Here is a 27,808-nt window from a genome sequence, read left to right on the forward strand (position 1 = left end):
GCATCAAATAGCCGCAATTGGCTGCTGGGAGGTATAACAGGATTGTGTTCCTCGTCTCTAAATCTGCCAATCTCCGCACCAGCTCCGCTACACGTGATCTTATCCTTATCAACACCACCATCAGCCGTGTTTAGTGAAGAGCGTCGGGATTCCCCGAGTCTCGATCAATTACTTGATAATCATACATGTCATGAGAATTGGATACATCCGGAAATCGGAAGAAACAAGAATTTTACATCAGGGCCGCATTCCCACATATCTTCCGTCCATAGGCGGCGCATGCGAGGTGATCTTTGCTCCTTTGTCTGTTCAAAATGCGCCAGCAAGTAATCACCGTCGTTGTCTCCGCCGATCTTGGGTCTTCTGCTGCGGGGCATCCAGCATCATCTCGTCACTGTATAGACCAGTCTCCGAGTTGAGATTGCCACCTGTTCCATCGAATCCAAACCGGCCATCCTGAAGAACCGGTTCTGCGCGCCGATTCCGTCGTTCGCGATCTGCTTGCTCTCGAAGGTCGTTGTAAGAGCCGCTCGGGGTGCTTACATGGGTTCCGGCTGGCTGTAGTTTAATGGACAAGAGTCTTCCGTCGGCCTGTAGTTTGTGTCAGAGTGCCCTCATAGACTATCGGAATCATATCGAGTGCTTACCCTTTGGTTGTGGAAGTTGGCGACCGCGTTCTCAGCGCACCACTTCTCCGAGAATGCAAATTCTGCGGTAACGGTAGGGTGGTGCGAGGTGACACGGCAGGTCAGCATTGGGCCCGAGATTGGCTCAATTGCAGACTGAATATCGGCAGCAGTTGTTCCAGGGGCAAAATTGGCTCCAATCACCACAAAGGGCCCGGAAGCACCCTTGATGGTCATACCGGCACGAGCTGGCCGAACTGTAGCTTGGGCATTGCCAGAATCAAGAGCAGTCTGAAGTCGCTCAATATTGGTGCGACGCTGAGTTGTGGGTTTCGTTGATTTTCGTGTAGATGGGGCTGTGGCAGGGGTTGGTTTGGCCTTGGTGACCTTGTTGGTCTGGTTAGGACGGGCGGAGACCGATGCGGATCGCTAGAGAAGGAGAAAGGACATCAGGAATCGCGTAAAATCTGATAGTTGAGATAGAGTCAGATATACCTTCGGAACTGCGATGCGACTGGCCAAGCTCCCCGGCTTCGAGGTTGGCATCCTGTTGATCGCGCCGGGGCCTGGCGCGCTTGCTCGGCGGCCCTTCTCATTTCTTTTCTTGCCAAGAAGCTGACTTGCTAGTTGTTCATTCTGCTTCTTTCGGCGATCTAGATTTCGCGAAGGATAGGTTAGATCTGGGGTAGGGAAGGCATTGGGAGGCAAGCAGTGATTACCGGATTGAATGATCGCGTCGAAAGAGACCGCAGTCTGCTGGGAGGGCTGTTGCTGCTTCTTCGCCATGTTGGAGGAAAGTTGGAACTGAAAGACAAGAGAAAGTTATGTGACACAAGAAGACCGGCTTAGAAGAGCATGATGGGAATGGCGGGGGGTCCTAAAAAGATAATGAAGCAGACAAGGGAGAATGAGAACGGAGAAAAGAAGCTCAGCCAAGTGGGTCTGTGATCAGCACCTGCCAGTTAACTTCCCGCATTTGCTATCCGTGATGTGATCTATGACTTGCCCATGATCTGAGGATACCTGGAAAATAGTTCACGCTTTCAACAGAAATGTATTTTGATATTTGGAAATATTATTAATTAATCAGTGCCATGCAAATAAGATTCCTGCAGACGCGTCTTTACCCGATTTCCTAGTTAGAGTACAAAAACCTCAAATTCATTTCACAGAATCGGTTACTAGTTGAACTAAGACATGAGATACTATCAAAGCTATTCAGAAAGATGATTCAATATACATCAAAAGACCACTAAGAGAAGAAAACAAGAAAGTGTATCTGGTTGGACTGTTTTGCTGATCTCTAGATTCCGTGTGTACATCACAGTTGCGTCCCAGTATAGAGGCGTTCTTGCCATTTTAGGAAACCTGGACAGACGCGTATGGCTTCGTGTTTCGCAGGGCGGTATAGCGCGTTCTTCTTTGTATTTACTGCAAATCCTCCATTTCTCAAGCTTCTACCATATCATTTCACCGTACGGACTATTCCGCATAGTTATCTGTTACGCTCCAGTCAATTTACTCACCAGCCTTATGGTTGCATTGCTCGACCAAAATGAGTTCAGCAAAGGCACGGACAACCGATGAACTGCTCTCTGAGCACTTGGCGCGTCGCAGTAGCGCAATTTCGATGTCATTGCCATTCCGTTCATCGGCAAAACGAGAAAGGTCAGTTTAGAAATCATCAACCCTAAGGACTGTCTCACTAAGTGGGAAGTGCAGTATCATCGGTCCTCGAGAAGAACAACCAGCCTGTTTGGAGAAAGTGCACTATCCAGTTTTTGATCCAGAAGATCCCCGGCACAATACACGCATAGGACAAATCTTCCGTCGCTCTGGGTCTCGGACAACTACTTCAGACTCTCAGCGGCAGCCACAGGAGTCCCGCACGCTCCCACGAAAATCTTTACACAAGGCAAAGTCTGGATTATTGGCCAGCCTGTTCCATCGATCATCTCGTCGGGGCAGCGAGCCTCTTGAGCCCCTTCCAAAGCATGCCCATACTGAACGAAGTAGTCATGGGTTGTCCGATATCTCGAGCACTACCCAGGAAGATCTCAGTTTTGGGACTGCTCTATATCGGAATCGCCGAGCTCAAAAACGGACCCTGGATGATACCGATTTGCATATCATTGCAAAGGTTCTCTCCTGTCCACCACTGAAGAATACCATGTCTGCGCCGCAGCCTATAACGAGTTCAAGTGACCTGGTTGGTGATTTACGACCACCCTCCGACGAAACTGTGAGTCCAATTACCGATGAATCACCCGTACACGAACGATACCAGGACACCACTGTGACGTCTCATCTTCCAACGAACGAGAAGAGTACCAAACAAGATCCACCGGTTATCGAGAACGTCGAAGAGATACGGAAGAACAATGCTGATTATTTGACCCCCTCTGTCGCCTCAGAAGATCGGCCCACAGCAGGGAGATTGTCTTCCAGCTCCGCAGACGATGAGGAATTAGGTGGAACAACTCCGCTGTGTGACAATCAGGATGTGGCTTCAGTGCGGGATAGACATCTTTTGATTTGTGTGGACAATGAAAAGTCTGTGTGCAAGAAGATTGCAGGGCTGAGACGACTGAGCGAGACGCGAAACTTTCCATCTCTGGAGATGGAGCATAAGCACAATGGCTCTAAGGAGTCATTGCCAGATTACAGCACTCCGAGTATCGCAGATTCAGAAACACCCCAACGAGGAAGATCTATTGTCAGCAAGCGAGGGTCGTTCGTCACACAAGAGAGAGTGTTGCTCGGTGATGATTCACTGGAATCTGAGGGCAGTGTGTCTCCAGTCTCGGAGTCGAGAAAGTGTTCGGCCGACGTTAAGATTGCTTTCCCCGGATTGTACCACGAACTGCTGGAGCAGTGGATCAGAGAGACTGAAGGAAGCCCAACGCTTTACCCCGGATTCCCCGGATTTGAGAACGAGAACACTTCGACGTCTGCGCACCTGCCTTCGCTTGCCACTACGACAACTACCACCGCCTCTTCTCAGCACAATCTAGACGGTCAACAACACCGTCAAGCGGAATTACCCTGGAGTGTAGACACCCGTTTTGCCTCGGGAATTCCCAGCATCTTCAACAGTTACCGGAAAACGAACACCTTGATTCCTTCTCCATCGCTCCCCCATCCCCGTGTCGTACGGGTCTACTCTGTGCAAGATTCCGTCACCTTGCCCTACACCATGGATGACTACACTCGACACACAGGTGCCCAGCCTGCTCGTTCTGGCGAGGAGGATTCTGATAGACGCCGCAACTCATTTGGCATCCACATCTCTGAGAGAAATGTGACCATATATGCAGAAAACGCATGTTGAACGTGAACTGACAGCTGTAGCAGGAACCTACCTCGAGAACATCCACTACCCAAGTGAGCCGCCGTGAGATCCTTCGAGGCTCATCCGAGGATCAACAGAGTCCCGTTCATGCTCGGCCCTTTTTCCGACCTCCTGGCCTCTGGGGTTCTGCCGACTCTCAGTGTGATGACTCGGACTTCACCATCTACACCAGGGACAGCAGTGTGGCCAATTCTACCAATTACACTTCACCCACCTCCATCTCCTCTACTCCGTGGTCACCACTTGACTCTCCTATCGATGAGGAAGTCCTCTTCAGAACCACCCATAGAGATGAGTACTACATGGCAGACGGCAAGCACAGCAGCTATTACCCAGACCGTGGTGATCTGCCAGTCAAAGTACAGTGCCTCTCTGCTACCAGACCTGGCTACCATGGCCCTAGTGGTTATCGTGCCCCCCCAACAGACTACGCCTAACTCGAGAGACTCTCACCAACACCATGCGTCGGTCTTTCCGGCCAGATCCCCAGAGAAACGAGGAGCAAGAGGACAACGAGCCGACTGAAGATGCTACCTCAAGCTCTCGAGCCCAGGTGTGAAGGAAACAATGCCAAATGATTTACGACTGCTATGAATTATCATGATCTTGATGTCTTTCGTTTCTTGCCGGTGCTGGAGGTCCTTCTGTGTTGGAACTAAGGTTCCTGGGTTTTCACATACCGACGTTCTACATTTTTACTGTTGTATCTTTAATATTTCCCCGAAGAGGGAGACAGCAGGAGTTCGGAGCAAACTCTCCATTTATGAAATCGAATTCAATATGTTATTCTTAAGCAGTCGTGCCCTATGATCCTATTCCTGATGAGGTTCAAAGGCCATAGATAGGACAGTCAACAATGAATAGGTTCCTATTTCAATCCTTACTAATGTCTATCAAGTCGGTTTCGAAATTACGGCTGGCGTTTTGTGTGAGGCTAGTGATGAGGCTCACAAAGCGCACAATACGAGCAGTCAGTCTCGGCAAATGCTAAAATATTACTCGGGTAAAGAGCTGAGATGGCCGAGAACAGAGGCTTATATTTCTCTTACGTCTATCTACTTTGATAATTCGACATCATGCATAATTACACCCTGTGGGTCCCCAGTGATTCTCTGACGGAACTATATCGAATCTGTTAATGGTGCTCCATCTATTACTGTCCTGACAAGTACCCATACCAAAAGATATCGGGTCGCTAAGAGCATCACCAGGATAAATGCGTCCATTGAACTACCTACAAGGGTACCTCCAAGATTCGAGGCGCCAGCTGTTGTTGGCACTCGCATAGACGTAGGGACAGGACCGCCTTATCATCATATCCTATCATCCCAAAAAGGCCAAATAGTACCTTGGCAACCGCGTGTTAGTCCGCGGCTGGTCTGACGTGCGCGAAGCTAAACACGCCTATGCATTGGGCACTATTTCCAGAAAAGTACAAGCGTAGTCGCCTCCCCAAGTTCTCTTGCCTGAATGCGGCTCTAGACCCAATGACTATTGAGTCCAGGTTTGGGGGCGGGGAGCTTAAGAAGAGTGGTCATGATCAGATAACCCAAGTTACGGGATTTGGTGTTTAACAATGGGACATTTGAGCTTTGCAAGATGTTGGGTTATTCCGGAAGAGGGATGTTACTCTCAGGATATTTCACTTGGGAAGGGATGGTGCTGACTGTACTCGAGTACCACGAATTTGATTTTTGTGAAATGTCTAATTATACCCAGATAGTCTTACCATTGTAGTTTGTGGTAGATGGCAAGGACACGCCCTTAGACCTTGGATGCTTGACAAAAGAGGGATCCGTCACCTTACTGTCCACTCTCCCAAAGGCCGTGAAAAGAGCGAGGTGCCATGACCTGGTCTAAAGAGCGCCAGTCTCCCAAACACTTGTGGAGATGGTCTGTCCGTTATGTACATACTTTTCATGCACCGGACATGGATGCGGGTGGTGCAGATGTGTTCTGGTGGCATACGTTCCATTCTGCCGCATGGCCGAGTTGGAGGGCCACGAGAGATAATTTGGCTTCGTAAGCTTGTAGCTCAAAAACTCACAACTCTCTGAATCTATAAACTCTTTCATCCGAGACGAAGAGAAAAGCCAGCACCAGTCTCACCCGTATCACCCCCAGGCGCCCCACCAAAGACACCTGCAAAATCCAGCTCAGGTGCATCTTGACCACGCTTAGGGGCCTCGGGTGTATGGTGGCGCCTGCGCTTCTCCATGCCAGCCTTGGAGGGGAAGGTTGGGAACATCTCTTTCGGTTTGGGACGGGGGTCTTCCCGGAAATATGGATGTGCTAGGCACTGCTGTGCAGTTGGACGGGAAGCTGGGTTCAGCGCTAATAGCATAGACAGCAGATTCAAGCCTGCATTTGTGAGATAGGGGAATCGGGAACGAGGCAGCAAGGGCGGATTTCCAGCTGGCGTTACCGATGTCGAAGGGAGACGTAGAGATTTTGCATTGGGCAGAGATCGAAAGCCTGGCCAGATTTGCTGATTGGGAGGCCCCGTCAAGGCGAAAATCTTGGAGACCTGGTCAACTTCGTTCTTGCCTTGAAGCAGGGGCTCCTTGGTGAGAAGCTCGCCGAAGATGCAGCCAATGCTCCACATGTCGATTTCCGTGCCATATTTGTCCGCGCCCAGCAGTAGCTCGGGCGATCGATACCAAAGAGTCACGACGAGCTGTGTCAACTTGGGTGGTGGGTCACCGTAGTACCGTGCCATACCAAAGTCGGCAATCTTGATCTCGCCCCGGTTGTTCATGAGGAGGTTGGAGGTTTTCAGGTCGCGGTGCATGATCCATTGCGAGTGTAGGAACTCAAGGCCACCCACGACCTGTAGGAGTAGAGTCTTGATCTCAGATGGGAGGAATGGTTCGCGCATTTCGTCAAGGAGAGTTTTAAGGTCGTGTTCAAGGAAGTCCATCACCAAGAACACACTATGTAAATGAGTTGGTTAGCGTAGATCCTTACGCAGGCCTGGCGTAGTAGACTCACTCATCCATCTTATTACCCATGACCACCTCCCGGAGATAGACAACATTCTGGTGTCGCGCCTCCAAAAGCGTTTGGATCTCCCTCAATCCCGTCACTGGGAAACCGTCCGGCGAGTTCTCAATCTTCAATTTCTTCAGCGCGACAATCTCGCCCGTGGTAATATCCCTGGCCCTCGAAACCCATCCGTAAGAGCCTTCCTCGATGTGATTCAGCCGCTCAAAGTTGTCAACATGCCTGCAGGGTCCCCATTCGCCAACAGGGAATCTCAGCAAGCTTGACTGCTTTTTCGTCTCCTCACTCGTCCGGACCTCATCATCCACCGAGGGCGCGTCAGGATCATTCGACAATCTCCTTCGCTTCTTTGGTGGACCTGACTCCCCATTGACCCCTTGGTCAGCATCGGTTGTTTCTGTGGCAGCTTGAGCTTTGCTGGCCTCCTCGAGCTGGCGTTGTTTTTCCGCCTTGGCGCGACGCTTCTCTTCCTTCTCGCGCTTGCGCTGGGCAACGATTGCTTCTGTCTCTGGGTCATCGTCTGCCCAGCGCGATTTCGCGGTTGACATGATTACCTCGCAGCGTCGGGTTGGGGCGCGGGAAGGGGAGCAAGGTGTGCGGAAGGAGAAGGTGGCTCGGAATGACGTTTCCTGTCTCTGGGGACAAGGCGGGCCGAAGAACAGCTCCGATTTGAAATCCAAATCGGACCCCCCGCCGCCGCGTACCGGCTCTTGGATTTTCCAGTGTAATTACTTGGATTATTTGGACCTTTCCTTTTCTTTCCTCTTCATACTGTCTACCACCCAACTCACATACCGGACTCTACGACCATACAATCTTGATCACCTGCAAATCAATCCCCCGCGTCGGAACTACTGCCGCCACCATGATTGAGCCCTTCCAGGTCGGTCTCCCTGATACAGCTAAATTTTGATGGCGACTGCATACTGATTGAGTGATGGCTTTAGACGACCTTCTCGGTCCCTATGACCTGCGAGAGCTGCGTAAAGGACGTCTCCGCCTCCGTGTCCAAGCTCGATGGTACGATCTCCCCTCCACGCGATCGAATCATACCTCTCAAGCTTCGTTCTTACACGTTATTCCCATATATGCAGGTATCAACAAGGTTGAAGCCAATCTAAAGGATCAGCTTGTCTTCATCGAAGGCACCGCCCCACCAAGTTCGATCGTGGCTGCAATCCAGAACACCGGCCGGGATGCGATTCTGCGCGGCAGTGGCACCACAAACAGTACGCACTGGGTTGATCTCCTGCTTGCGTCTATACTACACTTACTGATTGTTGGTTTATCTCACCAGGCTCCGCTGTCTGTATCCTCGAGACGCACTCCACCTCCGTCGCCAATAAGATTCGTGGCCTGGCCCGTATGGTCCAGGTCTCCCCCAATATGACTCTTGTCGACTTAACAATCAATGGTCTTTCGCCGGGTCAATACTACGCCACTGTCCGCGAGGCTGGTGATATCTCTCGGGGTGCTGAATCAACAGGTGGTATCTGGGAATCGTTGAAGAATAAGGTCCTGGGCTCAGACACTACCGCGGCCGAGAAGGAGCCACGAGGGATCTTCGGCACCGTCGATGTTGATAACAAGGGCCGCGGCAATGTGTTCCTCGACCAACCCGTTTCTATCTGGGAATTGATTGGACGGAGTATGGTCGTTTCGAAGAACAAGGAGGGACCGTTTAAGCGCGAGGATGAGAACACCCTGGTTGGAGTTATTGCGCGCAGTGCTGGCGTGTGGGATAATGATAAGATGGTCTGCTCGTGCTCTGGCAAGAATGTCTGGCAGGAGCGACAGGAGCAGGTCAGCCAGGGAATGGCTTAAGCTTTGGCCATATGCACCGCAAAAGGCGTGGGCTTCAGATTGGCTCAGGTTGCGGGGGAGAGTGTGGGGGAAGTCGGTCGTGGGCTGGGGGCTGATGACTTACGAGAGATGTGATACATAGTTACTTTGCATACCCATTATACAAATCAGGGAAAGATAGTCGACCTAGGAGAATATACTCGTGTCCGGCCAAGCATATACGTGCTGGATAAGCGGGGCTGGTCGCTTCAAACTGCCTGGATGCATATTGACGTGGCAAAGGTCGCTGGTTATCTGTTCCTCAGTATGGCCAGGTTGAGAAAATACTTTCAGTAAGAAAATCTATACATCCAAAATCCCGGTCGACCGACCACCAACGCTGGAGTATTAGTAGGCTATATCATATGCAGGAAACCTGATTTAGCAGCCACCTCTCGACGGTCCTGGATGCCTGGAGCTGATGTGAATCATCAGAACCGTTGGTAACCGGGCGAATCAAGCTCTCCCAGTGGGGCCTCGTTGAACGTGTTCCCCTCTCAGCTCGCAAAAGTGGTACTTGTCTGGCCCGTTTGTATCACACCGAAGGCCTATTAGTGTGAGGTATCAGATGGAACGAGTCGATCTCTGGTTAAGGTTATCCCCCCCAGTCGTTTGTGGCCGTGAAGAAAAAAAAAAAGAAAGAAACAACCTGCAGGATAGCCTCGGGTCTAGATTTAACTAAGTGATTTAGTGACTAAGGCGATCACGTGGAGCCGCAGCATTTGGGTTCCCCGCGACTTGAAGACGACCTCTTTTCCCAGTCGTTAGACGGGTTTCTGTCTCCCATCTAGTGCACTCGCAATGCTAGCTTCCAACATTCATATCAACCCTCCAGTGTCACCGTCCTTGCCCGTAGCCGACCCCGCCACCTACTCTCCAGACGAGGTCCCCTCGTGCGGAGGCCATGGCACCCTCGAGATTCTGACCATCATTCGGTTTCTCGAGGAGCATGGCATCGAATGCTGTATTGTGGGCGTTTCAGCGCTGATCTTCTATGGCGCTGGCCGCGTCCGAGATGTATGTTTTTTTTTTTTTTTGCTTGTGCTTCAACGGTTTTCTTTGGCTCCCGCAGCTGACAAAACGACTGTTGCTAGGAATGGGATCTCTGCGTCCCCGACACGAAAGTCACAGAAGCTGCTGCTCTTCTTTCCTCTGAACTTTTATCCGACAAGATTCACCCTGTACCTCCACATTCGACTTCATATCCTTTCTCGCTAAGCCACACCTACCACCGATTCAAAGGGAGGGGCATTCATTTCTACTTTGTTCTTATGCCCGCTCACGACGCTCATATCCCGTCCGGTCCCTTCCAATTACAACGCAGTCCAAGTGGCTTGCCATATCCAACACTACCAAATTTAATGCAAAGCTATCTAGACATGAATGATGATGTATCACTTTGTGACTGCATCGACGGGTCAAATGTCTCCGAAGAATGGGGACACAGGCATCTTGATCTAGATGGAACCAACGACCTGGAATGGACAACTCGAATGAATAAAGTTGTCAATCAGGCGGCTCAAGGGAAAGGATGGCTTTTTGTCCATTATTTCCCCACGCAAACAATCAACAAACGAGAAAAATGGGAGTCGAGGGTTCGCAGTAAGAAGGGCAGACTGGGCTGGACGACTCCAGACCATCTCTTCGACACCCGCTTTCGCCTCAAAGGCTCGCCAGACCCATGGACCCAGAAACGCATGTCATGTTAAGAAACTTTTTATATAATGAAGTAAATGAACCAAATGAAGTAATCATATCTATTGACGATGAATTTGTTTTCTCAATTTGAATCAAGAGCCGGATATAGTGCAGGTATCCCGTCAGACGCCTAATAGTAGTCTCATATTCTCAACCTGATCAGGAAACGCCAAATACGCCTCCGCATATTGATTCCAAAAATACCTCCGTTGCTCCAAATCATAATAATCCCGAAACGTGGGGATCTGCGCCGCATATTGCGTGAGCAAGAATTCCAGATCCAAAAAGTCTTTACTCCCCTGTTCGCCTCGCCGAAAGAACGCGTCTAACTTGGCATATATTTGAAAAACCAGACCCAACACCAACACCGGTGATCCCAAAGGCGTGGGTCTATGTGGGTTAATGGGTTCGCGCGAGGATTGTAGATCCTCCGGCGTCCCCAAGTGTCCTAAGGATGGCCCTAGAAATTAACAACGTGTTATTGTCTTCTTGCCGACGAAAGGACAGTGTCAGACTTACCACTGATCACTATATCCATGCTGACCGCCAAGTCCGGGACGTGAGGGAACTCGCCATCCACGCTCCGTCCCGTGTCGATGAAGACTTGGACGGATGTCCGGCCGTGGGTGAGAGGGAAATGTATTCTAGGGGAAACCGGTTAAACAAAGCAAGAAATAGGACAGAAAAAAAGCCATCATCTAGGGAATAATAGATAACGCGAGAGAAGAAAAAGGTGGTGTTAAGCAAGTACCGGGATGACGCGGTCAGAATCTGTTTCAAATGGTCCATCGTCGTAGCAACGGTGATATCAATATCTTGCGTCCTCCGCCGACCCCCTCTTAGATACACCGCCCACCCTCCAATAAAGGCATACGTGATCCGGTGGGCCTCGAATAAGCTGGCTATGAATCTAGCCGCAAGGCCGAGCTGGAGGAGGTCCGCTGTATTTGAAGGATAATACAGTTGCGCGAACCGGTCGGTGTCGTAGATTTCCGCCATTGCAGGCGATGGAGCGGGGGCTCCTATTTTGATATTATGAGAAGGTTCGATAGTGCGCGCCCGTCGGTGTGAATATGGGGGTTGCCCATCGCGTGGTGCTGGTGCTTTGCGGTGTGAATGAGGGGGAGGCGAACTAATCCCTGGTCCGGTTTGGCGTCTGGGATCAGATCGCCTCCCGCTGACCGCTGATGGCTGTTCCTTTGAATGAGAGACTCTGGGGATGCAGATTAGCACGTGACTCGAATGGGCAGGTACAGTAGCTTCTGATGACTGAATCTTGTTTAGTTGCTTAGTATCTCTAGTCCATATTTACTAACTTCTCTCTTGTCTTTTTATCTTCTCCATATATCGATTAGAGACCCACTTACCCGATGGCACGGAACGGTTTCCGAGAGTAGGAGAAAATATATATTGAAATATGTATCCCACTTAGGGTACAATATATTGCAGAATTTCAATGTATCGTAGCGAGATCTGATCTCTCCAATAGACCCTGATGCTAAATGCTGGTAAGCTCTGTCTGGTCTCGACGCAAGTAGTACCCAGCCTACTATCTCTCGAACAATGATTGATCACTACCACAACTCTCTACACGATCATCTCACATCCGCTGGCGAACAGCTTCAAGGCTTACTCTACTAGCATAGAGAGGTCCGCCCTAGTTCTCCAGCTGCTTCTCTGATAAAGCTCTGAAATTGCTCATTTTGGGCAATACCATTTTCTCGAATGAAAGATATGCTCATGTTCCAGCTTGATCAACTATTAAACAAGCGCCACTGAAGGCGTCTTTCCGAAAGAGGGCTGCGTGTAGCAGGTTTACTCGAGCTCATGATTCTTGTAGTTATTGATCGACGATCTGACAAGTTGAATAAAGGGCTGATGAGATAGTGCAGGAAAATCACTCTTTTGCCGATGGTGGATACGTATAGGTTGTAAGGTCGATAACATATTGATGTCACACTGATCCTTGGGTAGTTCAACCCCACCGAGTACAGATCTGGCAAGCACTTTGAGCATGGCGGTATCATTTGACTTTAGATCTTAACCCGTTCTAATATTTTCCATACCACTCAATACTAAGTTGACCCGCCATATAGTCAAAAACACTATCTGCGCCAACCTCGTAGCCACAATCTTTCAACACCGCCAATGCTTCAAAGATCTGCTTCACTGTGACCTTCGCTTGCCTCACCCTAGTCGCAAACAGTGTAAACTCCTTTGCAAATGCCTCTTGATCAGAGCCAGCGAATACAAACTTCAGAACAGGCACCTGAGCTAAGCTCGCAGCACACCATTGCAGGAGGCACTTGACGTACTTGTTTCCGCCGAAAGTTCGGCAGCCCCAGAGACCAGTCACAATATGGCTGTATGCTTTGCCGTCGCTACGAAACGCATTGTATGCCTTTGAAATCATTTCCCTAGATAGTCGTGTAGGAGGGTCGATATCTGGAATGGAAAAACTGCTTTCTGCACCAAAGATGTCCATTTCCAACGCGTCCATGAAAAGCATTGTCCTATCTTTCCATTGGCGGAAGTCTTCTGGAGCGAGGTTTGAGGAAGGCAGAACTTGATCCAATTTGGCATCTCGACCATAGCCTTTTATTGAGACCATCGGCTCTGCGCCCTGGCAGATCAGGACCTGGTGATCGGATAGTGGGCGGGCTAGGAGGACGGCAGGGTATGATTCTGGAGAAATGCCGACATGCAACTCTTCTTGTGTGCCTGTTGGGCCGTACCCAAAGCATTTGTTGGCTGAAATCACACATCCTCCGCGAGGAAGGCCAAGAAAGGCGGGTACAATTTGGGATTCCGGCAAATGGCATATCTCGATGGATGTCGAGGAAAGGTGAGTCCGCGAAGAGACCTTCTCGAGGAGTCGATCTGCCTCATTATTCCCAATCGATCGAATTTCAAATATAATGGGCCACTCATCCGTGGACAAATCCATCCGAGACTTATAGCGTTCTGCCGGTTTTTGAAGATGCTCAAAGTATGTGAACAGTGCGGTCAGGTATGCATGGACAGCGCCTACATGGGACGTGTTTGATTGGGAAAACCAGGGCCTCAAATCGACGAACGACTCGGTATCCCATGGATGTGAGGGCATCGAGCAAAGGAATTGATGGACTACCAGACATGCAATTTGTCGTCGTGAGAAAGTAGCTTTCATCGTTTTAGTATCATTCCCTGCTGGTGAGATACATGGTAACGTTCCATCGGGAAACAGTGTAGGCATCGCCAGGGCCAGGCCCACGAGAAATGGCCAAGTTCTTGCAAAGAACTGATCGTGTTGGGCTTCATCTTTCAGATACAGAGTCATGAACTCGCGAAGTGTATTATGATTCCCATTTTGCAGAGACCCTCTCAGCGAGATAGCAATGGTCTCCAGCGCATCAATGAACGACGTAACATCACGGATGGGTTCCGATTTACTGGTCAAGATCGCGGTGAGAAGGTCCCAGAAAGGCACTTCCTCCTCATCTGAGCCAAGAAGGTCAAATCGATCTTGGCATCGGACTACAGGAGAAGAGGGCAGAATGAAACGATTGGCCATGGCACGTTGATTCAATCGAGTCTCATGCTTATCGTCATTTGAAATGGTTGTCTCTATAAACCTAAGCGAATTGCACCGGCCCGCATTTTTCTCGTATTTGGCACTGGAAAGCCGTGACTCACTCTGAATCCAGATAAACCAAACGATGTACTATGTAATAGATATATATTGTCTACAGATGTATAGCTGGAGATCATCACCAAGTCACGGGGTCTCTTTGAACCAGCTTCACCCTTCAAATCCCATCAATCACCGAATAACTACACAACTCCTGTCCCCTCCATCCTCAGCTGCCAGCCTTTCCCAGTACCGCTGCGAAATATCGTCGCTCACCGACCCTGGTTCCCTCGACTCTAAATAAAGCACTGCAAGCGCCGTGGCGGGGGTATCTCCATCGCCCACACCAATGAGGTTCAAGGGAACGATTCCGATCCCATGCTCGTGGTGGAATGACTCGCCGAACTGCCGTTGACTGGGCCTCTACCTAATCTCATCATGTTTCTTTCTACCGAACAATGCGATATGGTCCCAATCGAGGTCCCCGCACGGCTGAGCAGGGGGGTCATCCATGGAACCGCCCGCGGCCCGTTCGTCGAGCTAATCCACGGCGTGTCACAAACCGTCGTCCCTTGGTGATGGGTCCGATTGTCTCTTTCTTCTCGAGTCATGTTCGGAGATGAAGACTGTCCGTCGTCCGCTTGGATGTAGCCAATCCGGCCTGGCTATCCTCTACCGAAGCACTTCGCGATGTGGCAGGGGGAATACAAGTGGAAATGAGGATACCTATCAACCGACGCTATCCTCGGAGGATTGTTGCCAGGTACAATTCTCCTCCGCCGGTTGGTTGCCAAGGCCAGAGCTCTAACAGGAGAGAGCACCATGCCAATGCCACCCTTCTCGGCCCATCAGTCCATTCGATGCATGCCGTCCGCGACCCCGTTAGGCGAGGGGCACGACTATCACTATCAGCCATACAGACGCTCTCCCTCTGGCGACTTTCGAATTAACCAGCCAGTTACAGTCGTGGTGGGCGCAAGAAATCCCAGCTTCAAGGCCATCCAGCATGCTCATTGCTCACCTGGCGTGCATATTTGCTGCAGGTGCAACGCAAGTTATTTTTGGCCCATCACGCCCCTCCCCTTCGGCGCTTCCCAATCCTCGGGCTTGCAGCAGGCCTGGTCGTCGTCCAGGTTCTGTGCCTTAGCGGGGGATAGCGCCAGGGTCGCGCGACCCGATAGTGGGCTGCCAGTCAGGGTCGTTGTCGTTCGTAGTCGTAGTCGTAAACAGTACGCAGTCCGGAGTCGTCGATGGTGATCGATGGGGTTTGGATGCCCAGCCCAATCCCTGCCCCGCTGTGCAGTCTTCTGCAGATGCTCGCCCGTCATCTTTTTCACTCTTGCTTTTCGTTGCTTGTTCTGGACTCTCTCGATCAATTTCCTCTTCCCACTCTGGTGCCGCTTTCTTTCTCTTCTCCTGGATTTCTTTTCCCCCTGAGCACCCATCACCGTCTGTCCTATCCATCAGCCCCCTCACCTGGTGATCCACAGGGTTGGATCACATACTAACCCCGCGCCTAGCGCACTGTGATCGGAAGTTAGCCCATGGTCGTTTCTTTTCTTTTCTTTTCCTATCGACTATCGCAGGATCTGAGTGATTTAGATCAAATCAGATTACGGGGATCCAAAGGCCAGCCACCAGTATTTCAATCCATCGAGACACCAGCCGGTTCTATAAATACATTTGCAAGCGATCGTGAGATTCGAGCACGAATCTCATTCTATCTCGTTCCATCTGATCCATTCACCTCCATCCATCACACATTTCCCTCCCACCAACCACAGTCCGCCGCTCTCCTCAACTGTGAGAGGTCCTACCCCGACCTCCCTATCAGCATAAGCATCTCGACTATCACCACCTGTTCCTAGCAATTCCTCCGAGTCACACTCATCTCGTATCTCTACCGCATCACAGATAATCTCCTTTCTCAATAACCTCCACTGCGACCAACCTAATCAGAAACCTGGCCCCACCGTTGGCTCCTCCTGTCCCCCCCCCGCACCTTGTGTCCATCAACGGAACCGACCCTGTTCCTACTTCCTATTTCTACACCTCGTCTTGGCAATCGCCGATAGTCTGGGTGCTCAGGGCCGCTCATCACATTGGCGGGATCCTCGGGCGACGGGGAGAAGGCGCTATAATAAGTATCAGTGATTCCAGCACGAGTTTCCCCCGGAGACGCCGTGACGTGCTTCTTTCCCGCCCACGGCTGATCAGCGGTGTACGGAAATTCCATTCCGGATCTCTCTTGCTACTTATCTGATCTTCTGGGCGCTTCTGGGCGCTGTGGGTGAAGAGGGGTATTTGCGCTGCTTGGGATTGCTCCCTCCTCTTCATCCATTCATCCAAATCCCAGGCTGTATACTCCTAGGCACATCTATATGTGGGCGAGATGTCGCTGAAGCAGGTGAGTGATAAGACAGTAGAAGATGATGATTTCTCCAGATGTGGAAGCGCTAACATGGATCACAGGAGATAGAAACATGGGTGCAAGCCCTGGACGCATACGACAATCAGGAGTTTGAAGAATCTCTACGGCACTTTGATCTGATTGCGGATACTTCCAAGATCCTCTTCAATTGCGGAGTGATCTATGCAACACTCGGAGAACACGACAAAGCAGTATGTGATGGCAATTCTTCAGAACCATGAGATTCGCCTCAGATCAATGGCTAATATTCAATGTAGGTAGAGTGTTACCAACGAGCCGTCGCATTTGACCGGTACCTCGCAATTGCATACTTCCAGCAGGGTGTCTCAAACTTCCTCCTAGGTGACTTTGAAGAGGCATTGGCTAATTTCAACGATACGCTGTTGTATCTGCGTGGGAATACGTCCATTGACTATGAGCAGCTGGGCCTCAAGTTCCGATTGTATTCGTGCGAAGTCTTATTCAACCGTGGACTATGTTATGTCTACCTCCAGCAGATGGTCCCCGGCTTGCAGGATCTCTCCTATGCGGCAAAGGAGAAAGTCACGTCAGATCATGACGTGATTGACGATGCCATTCGTGAAAACGCAGACGTATGGCATCCCACTCTCTCGGCTTTTTTTTTTGGCCTTTGCTGTAGACACTGTGCTAACTCTAGCAGGGATACACGGTATTCTCAATCCCCGTGGGCGTGCTATATCGCCCCAATGCAGCCAAGGTGAAAAACCTCAAGTCCAAGGACTACCTAGGCAAGGCAAGACTGGTCGCGGCATCAGATCGGTCTCACGGGGCAGACCACCAGTGGCGACCCATGATCATCGATAAAGGCGCACTCGAAGACCGTGAAGGCGTCTCCTGGGCAGCCACAAACCTCGTCCATAAGGGCATAACCAGTCGTACTCGTCAGCAATCAGAACCTCCCCTTAACCGAAATGTCTTCCCTCCAACACCTCCGCCAGATGACCGATCAACAAGCAATGGCTCCGTGGCAGGCTCCTCCTCCCACCACCGCTCATCCTCCCTCCGAATCGGCCGGCCACCCCGGCTCGACCTCGAACGCACAGGAGCCAGTCTTGACCGTAGAGCACCGGGACAAGAGGCCGTCCCAGCTGCAGAAAAGCCACGCATTGGCACTACTCGAACTGCATCCGAGCCCCGAGGCCCAGTATCCCGACACCAAAACATGCGCGGCTTCGGTGAACCTAGTCGTGGCGGGTGGCCTCACGGCCACCGCAGAAACCTGAGCGACACCAACTCAAACGCCACTCCCAATTTCATATTCCCTGAGCAGTTTGAATACAGCCAGCTCGACCCACACACCTACGCCAGTCCCGCCAACCTATCCAGCGCAGGCTGGGGCCGCGCCCGACACCAACCACCCGCCTTCATCGACGAAGAAGACGAATACGGCAGCGACGTCTGCGACGGCGAGCCTATCAAAGACGGCTCCTTTGAACTCCTCAGCGCCGCGCCCGGTCCCCACGGCCTGGGTTCCTCGCCCGCACAGAGTCACCAGCAATGGCGTACCCGGTCACCAGCGCAATTCTCACGACGAGCGAACTCGCGACGACCGGAGGTGCGGCGGTTCCGGACAAAGGTGCATGCGCCGGATGATATTCGGTATATCATGATTGGGCCAACGGTGGAGTTTGCGGAGTTTGAGGGGAAGATTCGGGAGAAGTTTGGGTTTCAGGGGCCGTTGAGGATGAAGGTGCAGGATGATGGGGATATGATTACGATGGTTGATCAGGAGGATTTGGATCTGTTGTTGGCTAGTGCGAGGGAGGTGGCGAGGAGGGAGGGGAGTGAGATGGGGAAAATGGAGGTGAGTCTATCCTGGAGAGGGTAATAAATTATTACACCTCAGGGTGATATACTGACTATTCTTATTATAGGTTTGGGTGGAAGATCGAACGATGATCTGATCTGGTCTGGTCTGGTTTGATCGAAGCTTGTTCTGTGTTTTCGTCAAGGTGTCTGGCAGGGGGCATTTGTAGCATTTTTGGTTTTGATTATACCCTTTGATTGGCATGGAAGTTACGCAACGTGACCTGATTAGTAGATATTAGCAGCAATGTATTTAATGAAAGCTGGCCATACATAGCAAAATTAGATGTAAATACAAGGGCCGGATATAGTCCAAGGGCCAAACCCGAACCAGCCAATCGCAGGGACCAGTGACGACTGTTGACGGGGACCCACCGCGGAGTTTCCAAGCTGGACACCTTCGCCTTCTCCACCACGTCGACCTTCCACTCTCACTGTCCCTCCCTCAACTCCCTCCAGCACTCATGCCACACCTCTCCAATCTACCAACATGACCGACCTCACACCAACACTAAACACCATCCTCTCCACCAAACATGCACGCTCCATTCCACCCCCAACATCCCGAACCCCATCAACCGAGGTCGCAGACGAGTTCCTCAAGGAGGCCCACCGCATCGCAAGTCCACTGCCCCCATACAAGCTAGAACAAAAGAACTAACACGCCCGCACAGAACACCCACATCACCTCCCTCCTAAAATACCTCCACTCAATCCGACACGCCTACCTCACCACAACAGCCCACCCACGCCGCCAACCCAAAGACTCCCACTCCCACTCCCACCCCCACTCACAAACAACCCTCACAGACCCAGAACGCGATGCAATCGATACCTCAACAGCCCTCCTCCTCCGCGACCTCGCAACCTCAATAACAAACCTCTCCACCGCCGAAACCCTCCGCCAAGAAACCTCCGCCTCGCTCCTGCGCAAGAAATACGGGCACACCGCCGCCGGCGCGTTGCTCTGGCGCTGGGCCGGCGGCGGCAGCGCGCTCGACGAGTCCGCGCTGCAGCAGGGCAAGTCGGGGGAGCAGATTGAGGCTGAGGAGCGGGCGAAGGCGATTGCGGGTGTGAGGGAGGGGGTGCTTTGGTTTTTGAGGAGGGGATTGGAGGGGGTTGCGAGTGTGCAGAGGGGGATGGTGGAGAAGAGGATTGAGAGGGTTAGGGAGAAGGAGAAGAGTGTTTTGTATAAGAGTGGTGGTGGTGCTGCTGCGAAGGGCGGTGGTGATGTATCGGTTTCTGGAGGATCTGCATCTAGGACGGTGGATGGGTCGAGTTCGTCGGTGCCGATGCCTGATGCGACGGTGTTGAGTGAGGCGGAGACGGCGCGTATCGAGGCGCAGTTGTCTCCGGAGCAATTGCAGTTGTTTGCCGAGGAGAATGATACCATGTTGAGGCATTATGAGGATACCCTGGGGAAAGTACAGTATGTTCTCCCTCTTCTCTTACTCCCCTTCTTCACCACGCTTTAGCTACGATCTATTCCCACACTCCTCGCTAACTACACAATCTCCCTTCTAGAAATGCCGAAAAGTCTCTTCTGGAAATATCCTCTCTACAAGAAACCCTCGTCTCACACCTCTCCACGCAAGAGGAGTACATCTCACAATTGGTTAGCGACGCGGACACGACACAGGGCAATGTGGACCGTGGTAACAAGGAGCTTAAGCGCGCGACGGAACGACGGAGTACGGCGCAAGCGGTGTTTTGGGGCACGGTTGGACTGTGTACGTGGCTCGTGGTATGGGATTTGGTGTTTTGAGGGATGCTCTGCAAGGTCAGGATGGAGAGACTAGACTGTCTTTGTAAGAGGTTCTCTGTTGCTGCTAGCGAGCTCGTGATGGTAGAAGCATTGGAGCTGGAGTGTATAGTACTGCAATACCCACTGTCGAATATGAAAGTATCCATCATACTCAGAGTAGATTGTTTATAAGAGCTGGCTATAAAAAGGCTCGGAGAGATTTATCCATGGATTGAGAAGCGTAGTTTTTGTATGATATCTCGTGAAAGGATCAATTGATAAAGTCTAGGGGTAGGATAAGGCAATATACCAAGGAACATCTCTATTCAAATCATTCAAGTCCAAAAATCATCTGGTATTCCGAGCCGTAGATCTACATGTGATTGTGATTGTGATGCATAAGAGGAGAGGATACACAACAATCCACCAAGAAAAATGAGATAGTAAAGGCAAAATTGTCCATCAAGACCCGCCGTCACAAATTTTGCCAGACATGAAGTCAGTGGAATGTGTCGAGGAAAGGGGAAAGGTGAATCAAGAATGGGAGAAGAAAAAGAAAAAAACGCCGAGCCGGATTATATTCACTTGAGCCAGATACCATCATCCATCCATGATGGCTTGGCTTACGAGGTCTCGCGGACTACACTGTCCACGGCCTCGGCGAAGTAATCCAGGTTATGTGTGTTCAGGCCAGCCATGGAGATACGGCCGTTCTTAGTCTGTAGCGAAAAAAAAAAGGTGTGTCAGTAACGAAAATACCCTTGACCCGGTAGTTAGGAGGACACGCAAGACTCACCATATAGACATGCCACTTATCCCGCAGAATCTTCACCTGCTTCTCACTCAACCCAGTAAAGCTAAACATGCCAATCTGAGTCGTAATATGATCCCAAGACCCGGGCGTCCCACGCTTCTCCAACCGCTCCCGCAAACCCCGACGCATCTCCTGAATCCGCCCACTCATCGTCCGCAGATCCTCCTCCCACTCCGCAAACAGGACGGGGTCATTAAGCACCTTGCTGGCGATGCGCGCGCCGTACGCGGGGGGATTCGAAATCTCCGACCGCTGCAGAATAGCCAATTGACTCGCGATATGCTGGATAGCGGTGGACGCGTCCGCGCCGGGCGCAGAGACAAAGTGGAACGCACCGGTGCGCTCACCGTACAGACCAAAGTTCTTGGCAAAGGACTGCGCAACGCATAGCTCGAAGCCCTGCTCGACGAAGTAGCGGATCGCCCATGCGTCGCGGACTAGATCGCCCGACGCGAAGCCCTGGTAGGCGGTGTCGAAGAAGGGGAATTGGCGACGCTCGCGCATGATCGAGGCGATTTGCTTCCACTGGTCTTGCGAGGGGTCGACGCCGGTGGGGTTGTGCGCGCAGGCGTGGAGGAGGACGATCGAGCCGAGCGGCGCTGCCCGCAGCGCGGCGATCATGCCGTCGAAGTCGAGGCCCTTGGTCTGGGTGGAGAAGTAAGGGTAGTTGGCGAGGGCGAGACCGACATTGGTGAAGATCTGGTGGTGATTGGCCCAGGTTGGGTTGGAGAGGTAGATGGTGGGCTTGGGCTGTGCGGGGTGGAACTTGGAGAGGAAGAGGCCGCCCAGGTGGACGGCGCCGGTTCCCGAGATGGTCTGGAGGGTGCAGATCTATAAATGGCGGACGAGTGTTAGCGCAAGAGTGGGAAGGAATGCTGTTTCAGTTGTGTAGGGTTGTGTCGGGTCGTGTATGGGACTGCAGGGGATGCAGGCAGGGATCTGTGGAGGTGGCCGATGAGCTCGGGTCGACATACCCGTTTCTCGCGAATCGCGGGGCTATCAGCGCCGACGATGAGCTTCTGCGCGGCCGAGGTGAAGTCGGCCAACCCGCCGATGGAGAGGTATTCGTGATTCACGCTGGGGTCGTTGTGGATAGCGTCATCAGCCTGGCAGGGGGAAAGAAAAAGAGTAGGGTCAGTAAACCGCGACAATGAGATTGCGATTGCGAGAATCAGATTCATCGCCCATTGCAGATTGCAGCAATGATTTGCGCGAATTTCCCAAGACTCACCTTCTTCACGACGGGCAAGATCCAGGGCTTCGCATTGTTGTCACGGTAGGCGCCGATGCCCAGATCGACCTTCTTATCGGAGGGGTCTTCGCGATAGGCCTTCATCAAGCCAAAGAGAGGGTCTTCGGGGGCCGCGGCGATGGCAGCCGGAGTGAAGACGGAAGGACCGTTGGAACCCATGATGTGTGAGGAGAGGGAGGAAAGACGGTCGCGGGCAGTAGCAGCGGAGGAGGAGGAGGAAGAAGAAGGAGGAGAAGGAGAAGGAGAGGTGGAGGAGGAGGTGGAGGGGTTTTGAAGTTGACGGGAGCTCGTCATGATGGAAAGGTTGCGTTGGCTGATGCTGGGACCCAACCTAAATAATAATCCCCCAAAGAATAATAATAATAAAATCCCCCAAATAAAACCCGCTCAGGTAATACCCAATGCACGTCCTAATTTAGTCACCCTGCAGCTCGCAGCACCACAATGACTGAGAATTGACCTGTTTTCCCCGGAATCTGGCCACCGAAGGACCCAAAAGAAAACCTTGCTGCTTGCGTTCACCGGATCGAGAGATGAGGAGGAATGAGGGGGTGGAGCACCGGGCGGTTAAATCAGGGCGCGGATCAGAAGAGGACAGAACGGGAAGTACTCGTGGTATATACACACAGAATAAAGATAAAGAATCAAGAGATCAGTGTTCCAGCAGTTCTCCAGTATTTCAATCAAATCCCTCGGCGCCTTCCTCCCCCCTGAAGCTGTTCCTCGGGCGCAAATCCAACAAGCCGAGGAACTTCCGTAACTTCTTCGTCGCATGACGCGCACCGCGAGACCCTGTGGAGTTCACATGCTTCGTTTTGACTCGAACGGGCATTGTTATGCTGGGAGAACAACATGTGCGAGTATCGATTTGATTTGATCCTTGGTTCCATCTCCTATCTCTAACTACAAAAGTTTCCTATCAGCATCTGATGTATACGATTCGTCATCTAGGGATATGATAAGCTATTCACAGATCGTCTCAATTGGAGTCCTCGGTAATAATGCATGCAAAAAAAGGATAATAAGAAGCCGACTGTAATCATCCCTCCATCCACAAAATACCCGCAAAATCTGACTAAACTTCCCCCGACCAGGCCCTGTGATCTGATTCTGGGCCCGTTTGGAGAATAAACCCCCGAGTCTCCGACAGGCTCGCGGCGCCGCTCGTGTGTCATCGCGCCGAACGGGAGAAGAAAAAAGGCGCAAGTGGAGCCCCTCCCTGCTTCTCGAATGTCCGGCCTGACAGGACGCCACTGTTAGCAGTTCATCTTCGCCGAATGAACTCGAGTTTAATGAATATGCATGAAATGCGCTCCGTATAGACCTTGGGTATTAGCAATCAGAGGATCTAGACATTGGATGCACAGTTAATTCGCAACTATATACTCCGTACGGACAGTACAAGGTAGAATATTCAAAAGGGTAAAGATTAAAGTGCTACATATTCTAATGGGAATTATAATACTCACAATTCGTCAAACCAAACTATGTAGCAGTCGAGCACTCGGAATATTCTCTGTAGTAGTCCATACTCGAAGTAGTACTACTGTACTCCGTAGCTAAACCTCCAATCTCATCGGCGATTTTACCCCCCATGAGGAGAAACCCCCCCAGCCCTATTCAGGTTCGGAGTAGTAGGACAACTTAGTCCAGTCTCCTCCTCCTCCTCCTCCTCCTCCTCCTCCTGTGTACCCCCATCCCATCCCATCTCTCCTAGGGTTACCGCCCTAAATTGAGGAGTAAAACAAAAAAGTTGGAGAGACATCATTCGCTTCTCCAGGAATCCCCAAAGGTAAAATTCCGAGGATCGCGGGCCTCCGCAGGATCACTCTGTCCGACTCCCCAGTCGAGGACTGCTCCGTCTTCTAGTATTATTACTCTTCCGATTCACTCCCCGCCCGGTCGAATTTAGCCAGTTAGCCAGGTATGCTTTAGCCAGTACACAACAACATTAAATCAGTGAACTACAGTAATATTATACTATTATACTATCTCAATTTACCCCCGTCGCGGTCAGTCTTACGACGGTACCGATCGGCGATTGGCCACCTCTCCATTTTAGTACTGCATGTCCTCGTGTCCCCACGGACATTCTCCGACTCCAGCCGTTCTTCTCCGGGTTTTTCCCCGACTTTTCGCGATGATGTCAGGTTCGTCTCGAGTAGTTTTGTCCATGGGGTTGTCCGTGATTCCCCCGGGAGGGAAATTTAAGCGGAGAGTGGAGAGGATTATTTTATTTACTCTCGTCTAGTCATTCATACTGTAAGTGGAGGTAGAGATAGAAATAGAGCCCTGAGACGAGTCGTGATATCTTCCCGGCTGGTACAGTCCTATTATACATACATCCATCACTTGGTTTGTAAAGCATGGACTTGGGTTATTGAGGAGAGGAGAACATCCACTGAGGTGTAATACTAAACGGTACTCGGTACTTGGTGTTTCCATTCTCCACACTTTCCTAACGCCCCCCTCGGTGCGCCGCTCCACTGTCCAACCCCAGCCTCCAGCGCGGTCTGTAACTAACTCTGCATTCCCCCACGGCGCCAAGTCGGCCAAGCCTGGGCGATCGGTGCCCGGTATTGCGATTCCGGGGGGCGATTGGGGTAATAAGTTCCGCCGGTTGAACTTTCCTAGTTTAGTCTCTATGAACTGGGTGGTATGCAGGTGGTTGGTTATATAGTTACTGTAAGGAATGGAACTGGAGGATGGATGTCGGGATCATGACTGAGAGTTCGGAGATTTCTCGAACGTTTACGCAGCCTTAGGTACCCGTCCACTTATTGAGTTGGGTCAGGTAGGGGGCGGCCGAATTAGAATTCTTGTTTCACCTATGTGAGAAATTAAACTCTCGCGAGATTTATTCCAATCAATGTAACATAGTTAAGGTTCCTTGGCTGATGTCTAATCCCCTGGATATTCGCGGTTCCTGGATTTTGGAGTCTGGAGTCTAGCAGGCGACATACGAAAGTGAAGTCTCTTGCAAGCCCGCATACACACCAGCCTTACGACTACCGAGCTCCAGCCCTGCTCTCCTTGAGTTTTGCACTTGGCATATCTACCGAGCACCAGTCATGGTAAGAGTATATCTTCATATGCACAGCCAAAATATGGGATCTACAATCACCCTATACCGCAAATATACACATCATATGTACAACGTGCCGATAAGAGAAGCGGACAAGAAGTGGAGGCCGGAAGAGAAAAAAAAAGATAATCAAAACAGTCACAAATGAAAAGTAAATCTTTTCTCCTCCAGTCTCATTGAAACGCCGTCCATCTGGAACCCAAATATGTAAAACATCCAAATCCAAATTCACATCGTAGATCTCCGACAACCCTGCTTATTCAATCAGGTCGTGTCAGATCGCTCCGGACATCCTCGGTGCAATTCATATTTCCCAAACGCCGGTGCAAAAAATCAAAGGTCGCAATGTATAGAGCCGTCAACATCAAAACAGGTAAAGGTAAAGAGGTCGTATCATCAAAAAGGAGGGGTTTCCGAAGTGCATGGATGAAGCGAAGGGGGGTTAAGGAAGGAGTGTCGTTATTCATGCATTGGTTTTTCGTGGACCGATAGGCCTAGTTCGTGGTATGTGCAGGCGGTGGCACGGTGGGTGTTGCCGCCCCACTCTCGACGGGGCTGGTGGTGGTGTCGACTCCGTGGGCGCGGGTGCGGATACGGAATCGATCGCGTAGTCGGGTTGATAGGCGGTTGCGGTTGCGTCGAGTGGTGTCGTCGTCGTCGCCGGCGGCTTCTTGATTGGCTTCGCGGACGTGTCGGAGCGCGGCGAGACGTTCTTCCACGGTGGCATTGCGCATGCGGCGGGCGTTGAGGGGGCCGTGGAGGTAGTTTGATAGCCGGTGGGAGTGTCGGCTACTTTGGGTGCCGGCGGCTGTTGCAGCTGTAGCAGCTGTGGTGAGCTCGGCTACGGTGTCCGTGTTCTGTTGGTCGGCATTCTCGCCTTCTCCTTCGGCATTCTCCTCGGTCTTGGGTGGGTTGAGGTCGATGCGGCTGTGGAAGGGGGTGTTAGTTCCATACTGGGTAAGACTTGTGCCAAAGGAGGCCGGCCTGCTGTGCGAAACTTACCAAAGGGGACATGTGCCAGATACATTGACAAGCCACGGGTCAATACACTCTGGGTGGAACTGGTGGTTGCATGGCAGAACCCGCAGGTCTTGGCCCTTGATAAAGTCATCGGTACAGATCGGGCAGGAGAAGTTACCGCTATCGGGGGCAGCATTGGGGTCCGATTCGTTCGCGGCAGTTGCAGCAGCTTGGATAGTAGCTGCATGCTCAGCGGTGGTCATTTCAGTCTCGCGGGGAGTCGTCTGCTCGACGTCGGAAATGCTATCCGAGCGGGAAGGGGAATGCTCGCGGGCGGGATCCTCCACATTGGCCATCTCGACGTCCCGCTTGGCGGCAGCCACACCGTCGTTGTCGCCAAACTTGACGACGGGAAGTGTGTCGATGAAGGCTTGCGCTATACCTCTTGCTCTACTTTGCCGTGGCCGGCCAGCGACCCGGCGAGGTCCATATCGCTCGGGATGACGGTGCGCACGGACGGCGCCGGTGATGATGATACCCAGGAAGAGGGCTGTAATGATACCTGTGATACTGTACAGGATAATCATCGCTGCAAGGGAGTAGTCAATATCGGTCCAGTTCTCAAGGCCGTCCGCAATACGAGAAGGGAAGAGTACGCACCTGTGTTGGGGCTGTTACCAGTACCGCTAGCACTGGTGTCAACCGGCGCGGAGGTTTGAAACGACGACATTGGCACAATGGAAACGGTCTTGTTGGGAGAAGTGGTCAAGGTTTGATTGAGAGCGGCGACCGCAGTTGAATCCTTGAATGTGAAGATGTAGCGATACGCCTCGGTTGAATCATCCGTGGTCAGGTTACAGTGGGTAGAACTTGAACTGTAGAGGATGATGGCTGCAGCGGGTTGGGCAGCAGTAATCACACTTGAGACAGTCTGATCGACACCCAGCTCTCCTGGATAATTTACAGAAGAGTCGTCACAGGGGATGCAGGCAATCTCAGTACTATTGATGACTAGCGAGTTGGTGGCAGTCACCTCGGTGATCGTGCCAGCGACGTCAAAACTCTGGAAGAGAGTCAATCAGCGTGCCCGTCGTGACAATGGGGTGGGAAGAGCTAGATAGGGGGGAAAGATGGAGAGGGAAGAAGATGAAATCAAGAGTCAGAAAATCCGAGACGGTCTTACATGGGCCTGGCTGGAAGATAAATTGACGAGGTAATTCGTCAATGGGGCGAGGTAAAGGTCGTTGAGTGGATTGGAACCTTGGATGCGGAAGCGCGCGGAGCTGGACGAGGCCAAATCGGTGGTGCTGTTCGTGGGCAACACCGAGATGTTCGCCAGCACAGGCACAGTGATGAAGAGGAAGGAGGAGAGAAGAGAAGAAGAATACCACAGCCCCATTGCCGCGTGTATATGTGTGAGAGTGAGAGTGAGAATTGTCTCTCTTACGGGAGGCGGCGGAAGTCCGAAGTGTGGGGATGGGATGCGAGCATTTGTCAGGCCCCAGGACCCAGTTGAGAGTGCTGGAGAAGAAGCCCGAAGTCGGGGGGGGGGGGGAGAAGGATG

At 51.6% G+C, this 27,808-nt stretch overlaps 11 protein-coding genes across 11 annotated transcripts; 4 read left to right on the top strand and 7 right to left on the bottom strand.

Annotated features, from left to right (window-relative positions):
• Positions 1-330: 330 nt before the first annotated feature.
• Positions 331-1,412, bottom strand: N7458_009682 (uncharacterized protein; the record flags this gene model as incomplete). The annotated part of the gene is made up of 3 exons (XM_056913064.1): positions 331-591; positions 648-1,055; positions 1,122-1,412. 3 exons carry the CDS (start codon positions 1,410-1,412, stop codon positions 331-333), a joined length of 960 nt encoding a protein of 319 aa, XP_056761913.1.
• Positions 1,413-2,181: 769 nt separating this feature from the next.
• Positions 2,182-4,415, top strand: N7458_009683 (uncharacterized protein; the record flags this gene model as incomplete). Its single annotated transcript, XM_056913065.1, has 3 exons — positions 2,182-2,294; positions 2,349-3,927; positions 3,978-4,415. 3 exons carry the CDS (start codon positions 2,182-2,184, stop codon positions 4,413-4,415), a joined length of 2,130 nt encoding a protein of 709 aa, XP_056761914.1.
• Positions 4,416-6,049: 1,634 nt separating this feature from the next.
• Positions 6,050-7,529, bottom strand: N7458_009684 (CDC2/CDK family serine/threonine-protein kinase; the record flags this gene model as incomplete). Its single annotated transcript, XM_056913066.1, has 2 exons — positions 6,050-6,911; positions 6,970-7,529. The coding sequence occupies 2 exons, from the start codon at positions 7,527-7,529 to the stop codon at positions 6,050-6,052; spliced, it is 1,422 nt and encodes a 473-aa protein (XP_056761915.1).
• A 317-nt stretch (positions 7,530-7,846) lies between these two features.
• Positions 7,847-8,805, top strand: N7458_009685 (copper chaperone CCS1; the record flags this gene model as incomplete). The annotated part of the gene is made up of 4 exons (XM_056913067.1): positions 7,847-7,864; positions 7,929-8,001; positions 8,076-8,210; positions 8,279-8,805. The coding sequence occupies 4 exons, from the start codon at positions 7,847-7,849 to the stop codon at positions 8,803-8,805; spliced, it is 753 nt and encodes a 250-aa protein (XP_056761916.1).
• Positions 8,806-9,624: 819 nt separating this feature from the next.
• On the top strand, positions 9,625-10,532 carry N7458_009686 (uncharacterized protein; the record flags this gene model as incomplete). The annotated part of the gene is made up of 2 exons (XM_056913068.1): positions 9,625-9,840; positions 9,918-10,532. 2 exons carry the CDS (start codon positions 9,625-9,627, stop codon positions 10,530-10,532), a joined length of 831 nt encoding a protein of 276 aa, XP_056761917.1.
• A 111-nt stretch (positions 10,533-10,643) lies between these two features.
• N7458_009687 (uncharacterized protein) lies at positions 10,644-11,520 on the bottom strand (the record flags this gene model as incomplete). The annotated part of the gene is made up of 3 exons (XM_056913069.1): positions 10,644-10,981; positions 11,041-11,165; positions 11,273-11,520. 3 exons carry the CDS (start codon positions 11,518-11,520, stop codon positions 10,644-10,646), a joined length of 711 nt encoding a protein of 236 aa, XP_056761918.1.
• Positions 11,521-12,571: 1,051 nt separating this feature from the next.
• N7458_009688 (uncharacterized protein) lies at positions 12,572-14,074 on the bottom strand (the record flags this gene model as incomplete). Its single annotated transcript, XM_056913070.1, has 1 exon — positions 12,572-14,074. The coding sequence occupies one exon, from the start codon at positions 14,072-14,074 to the stop codon at positions 12,572-12,574; it is 1,503 nt and encodes a 500-aa protein (XP_056761919.1).
• Positions 14,075-15,186: 1,112 nt separating this feature from the next.
• Positions 15,187-15,459, bottom strand: N7458_009689 (uncharacterized protein; the record flags this gene model as incomplete). Its single annotated transcript, XM_056913071.1, has 1 exon — positions 15,187-15,459. One exon carries the CDS (start codon positions 15,457-15,459, stop codon positions 15,187-15,189), a length of 273 nt encoding a protein of 90 aa, XP_056761920.1.
• Positions 15,460-16,523: 1,064 nt separating this feature from the next.
• On the top strand, positions 16,524-20,154 carry N7458_009690 (uncharacterized protein; the record flags this gene model as incomplete). Its single annotated transcript, XM_056913072.1, has 6 exons — positions 16,524-16,538; positions 16,604-16,753; positions 16,820-17,155; positions 17,224-18,387; positions 19,064-19,818; positions 19,914-20,154. The coding sequence occupies 6 exons, from the start codon at positions 16,524-16,526 to the stop codon at positions 20,152-20,154; spliced, it is 2,661 nt and encodes an 886-aa protein (XP_056761921.1).
• A 602-nt stretch (positions 20,155-20,756) lies between these two features.
• N7458_009691 (aspartate aminotransferase) lies at positions 20,757-22,493 on the bottom strand (the record flags this gene model as incomplete). Its single annotated transcript, XM_056913073.1, has 4 exons — positions 20,757-20,852; positions 20,930-21,778; positions 21,922-22,053; positions 22,179-22,493. 4 exons carry the CDS (start codon positions 22,491-22,493, stop codon positions 20,757-20,759), a joined length of 1,392 nt encoding a protein of 463 aa, XP_056761922.1.
• Positions 22,494-25,778: 3,285 nt separating this feature from the next.
• Positions 25,779-27,643, bottom strand: N7458_009692 (RING-H2 finger protein; the record flags this gene model as incomplete). The annotated part of the gene is made up of 4 exons (XM_056913074.1): positions 25,779-26,211; positions 26,287-26,833; positions 26,905-27,307; positions 27,428-27,643. The coding sequence occupies 4 exons, from the start codon at positions 27,641-27,643 to the stop codon at positions 25,779-25,781; spliced, it is 1,599 nt and encodes a 532-aa protein (XP_056761923.1).
• Between the last annotated feature and the right edge of the window lie 165 nt (positions 27,644-27,808).

The sequence above is a fragment of the Penicillium daleae genome (genome assembly GCF_028827525.1).
Source record: "Penicillium daleae strain IBT 16125 chromosome Unknown utg000008l_segment0_segment0, whole genome shotgun sequence".
Lineage (NCBI taxonomy): Eukaryota > Fungi > Ascomycota > Eurotiomycetes > Eurotiales > Aspergillaceae > Penicillium > Penicillium daleae.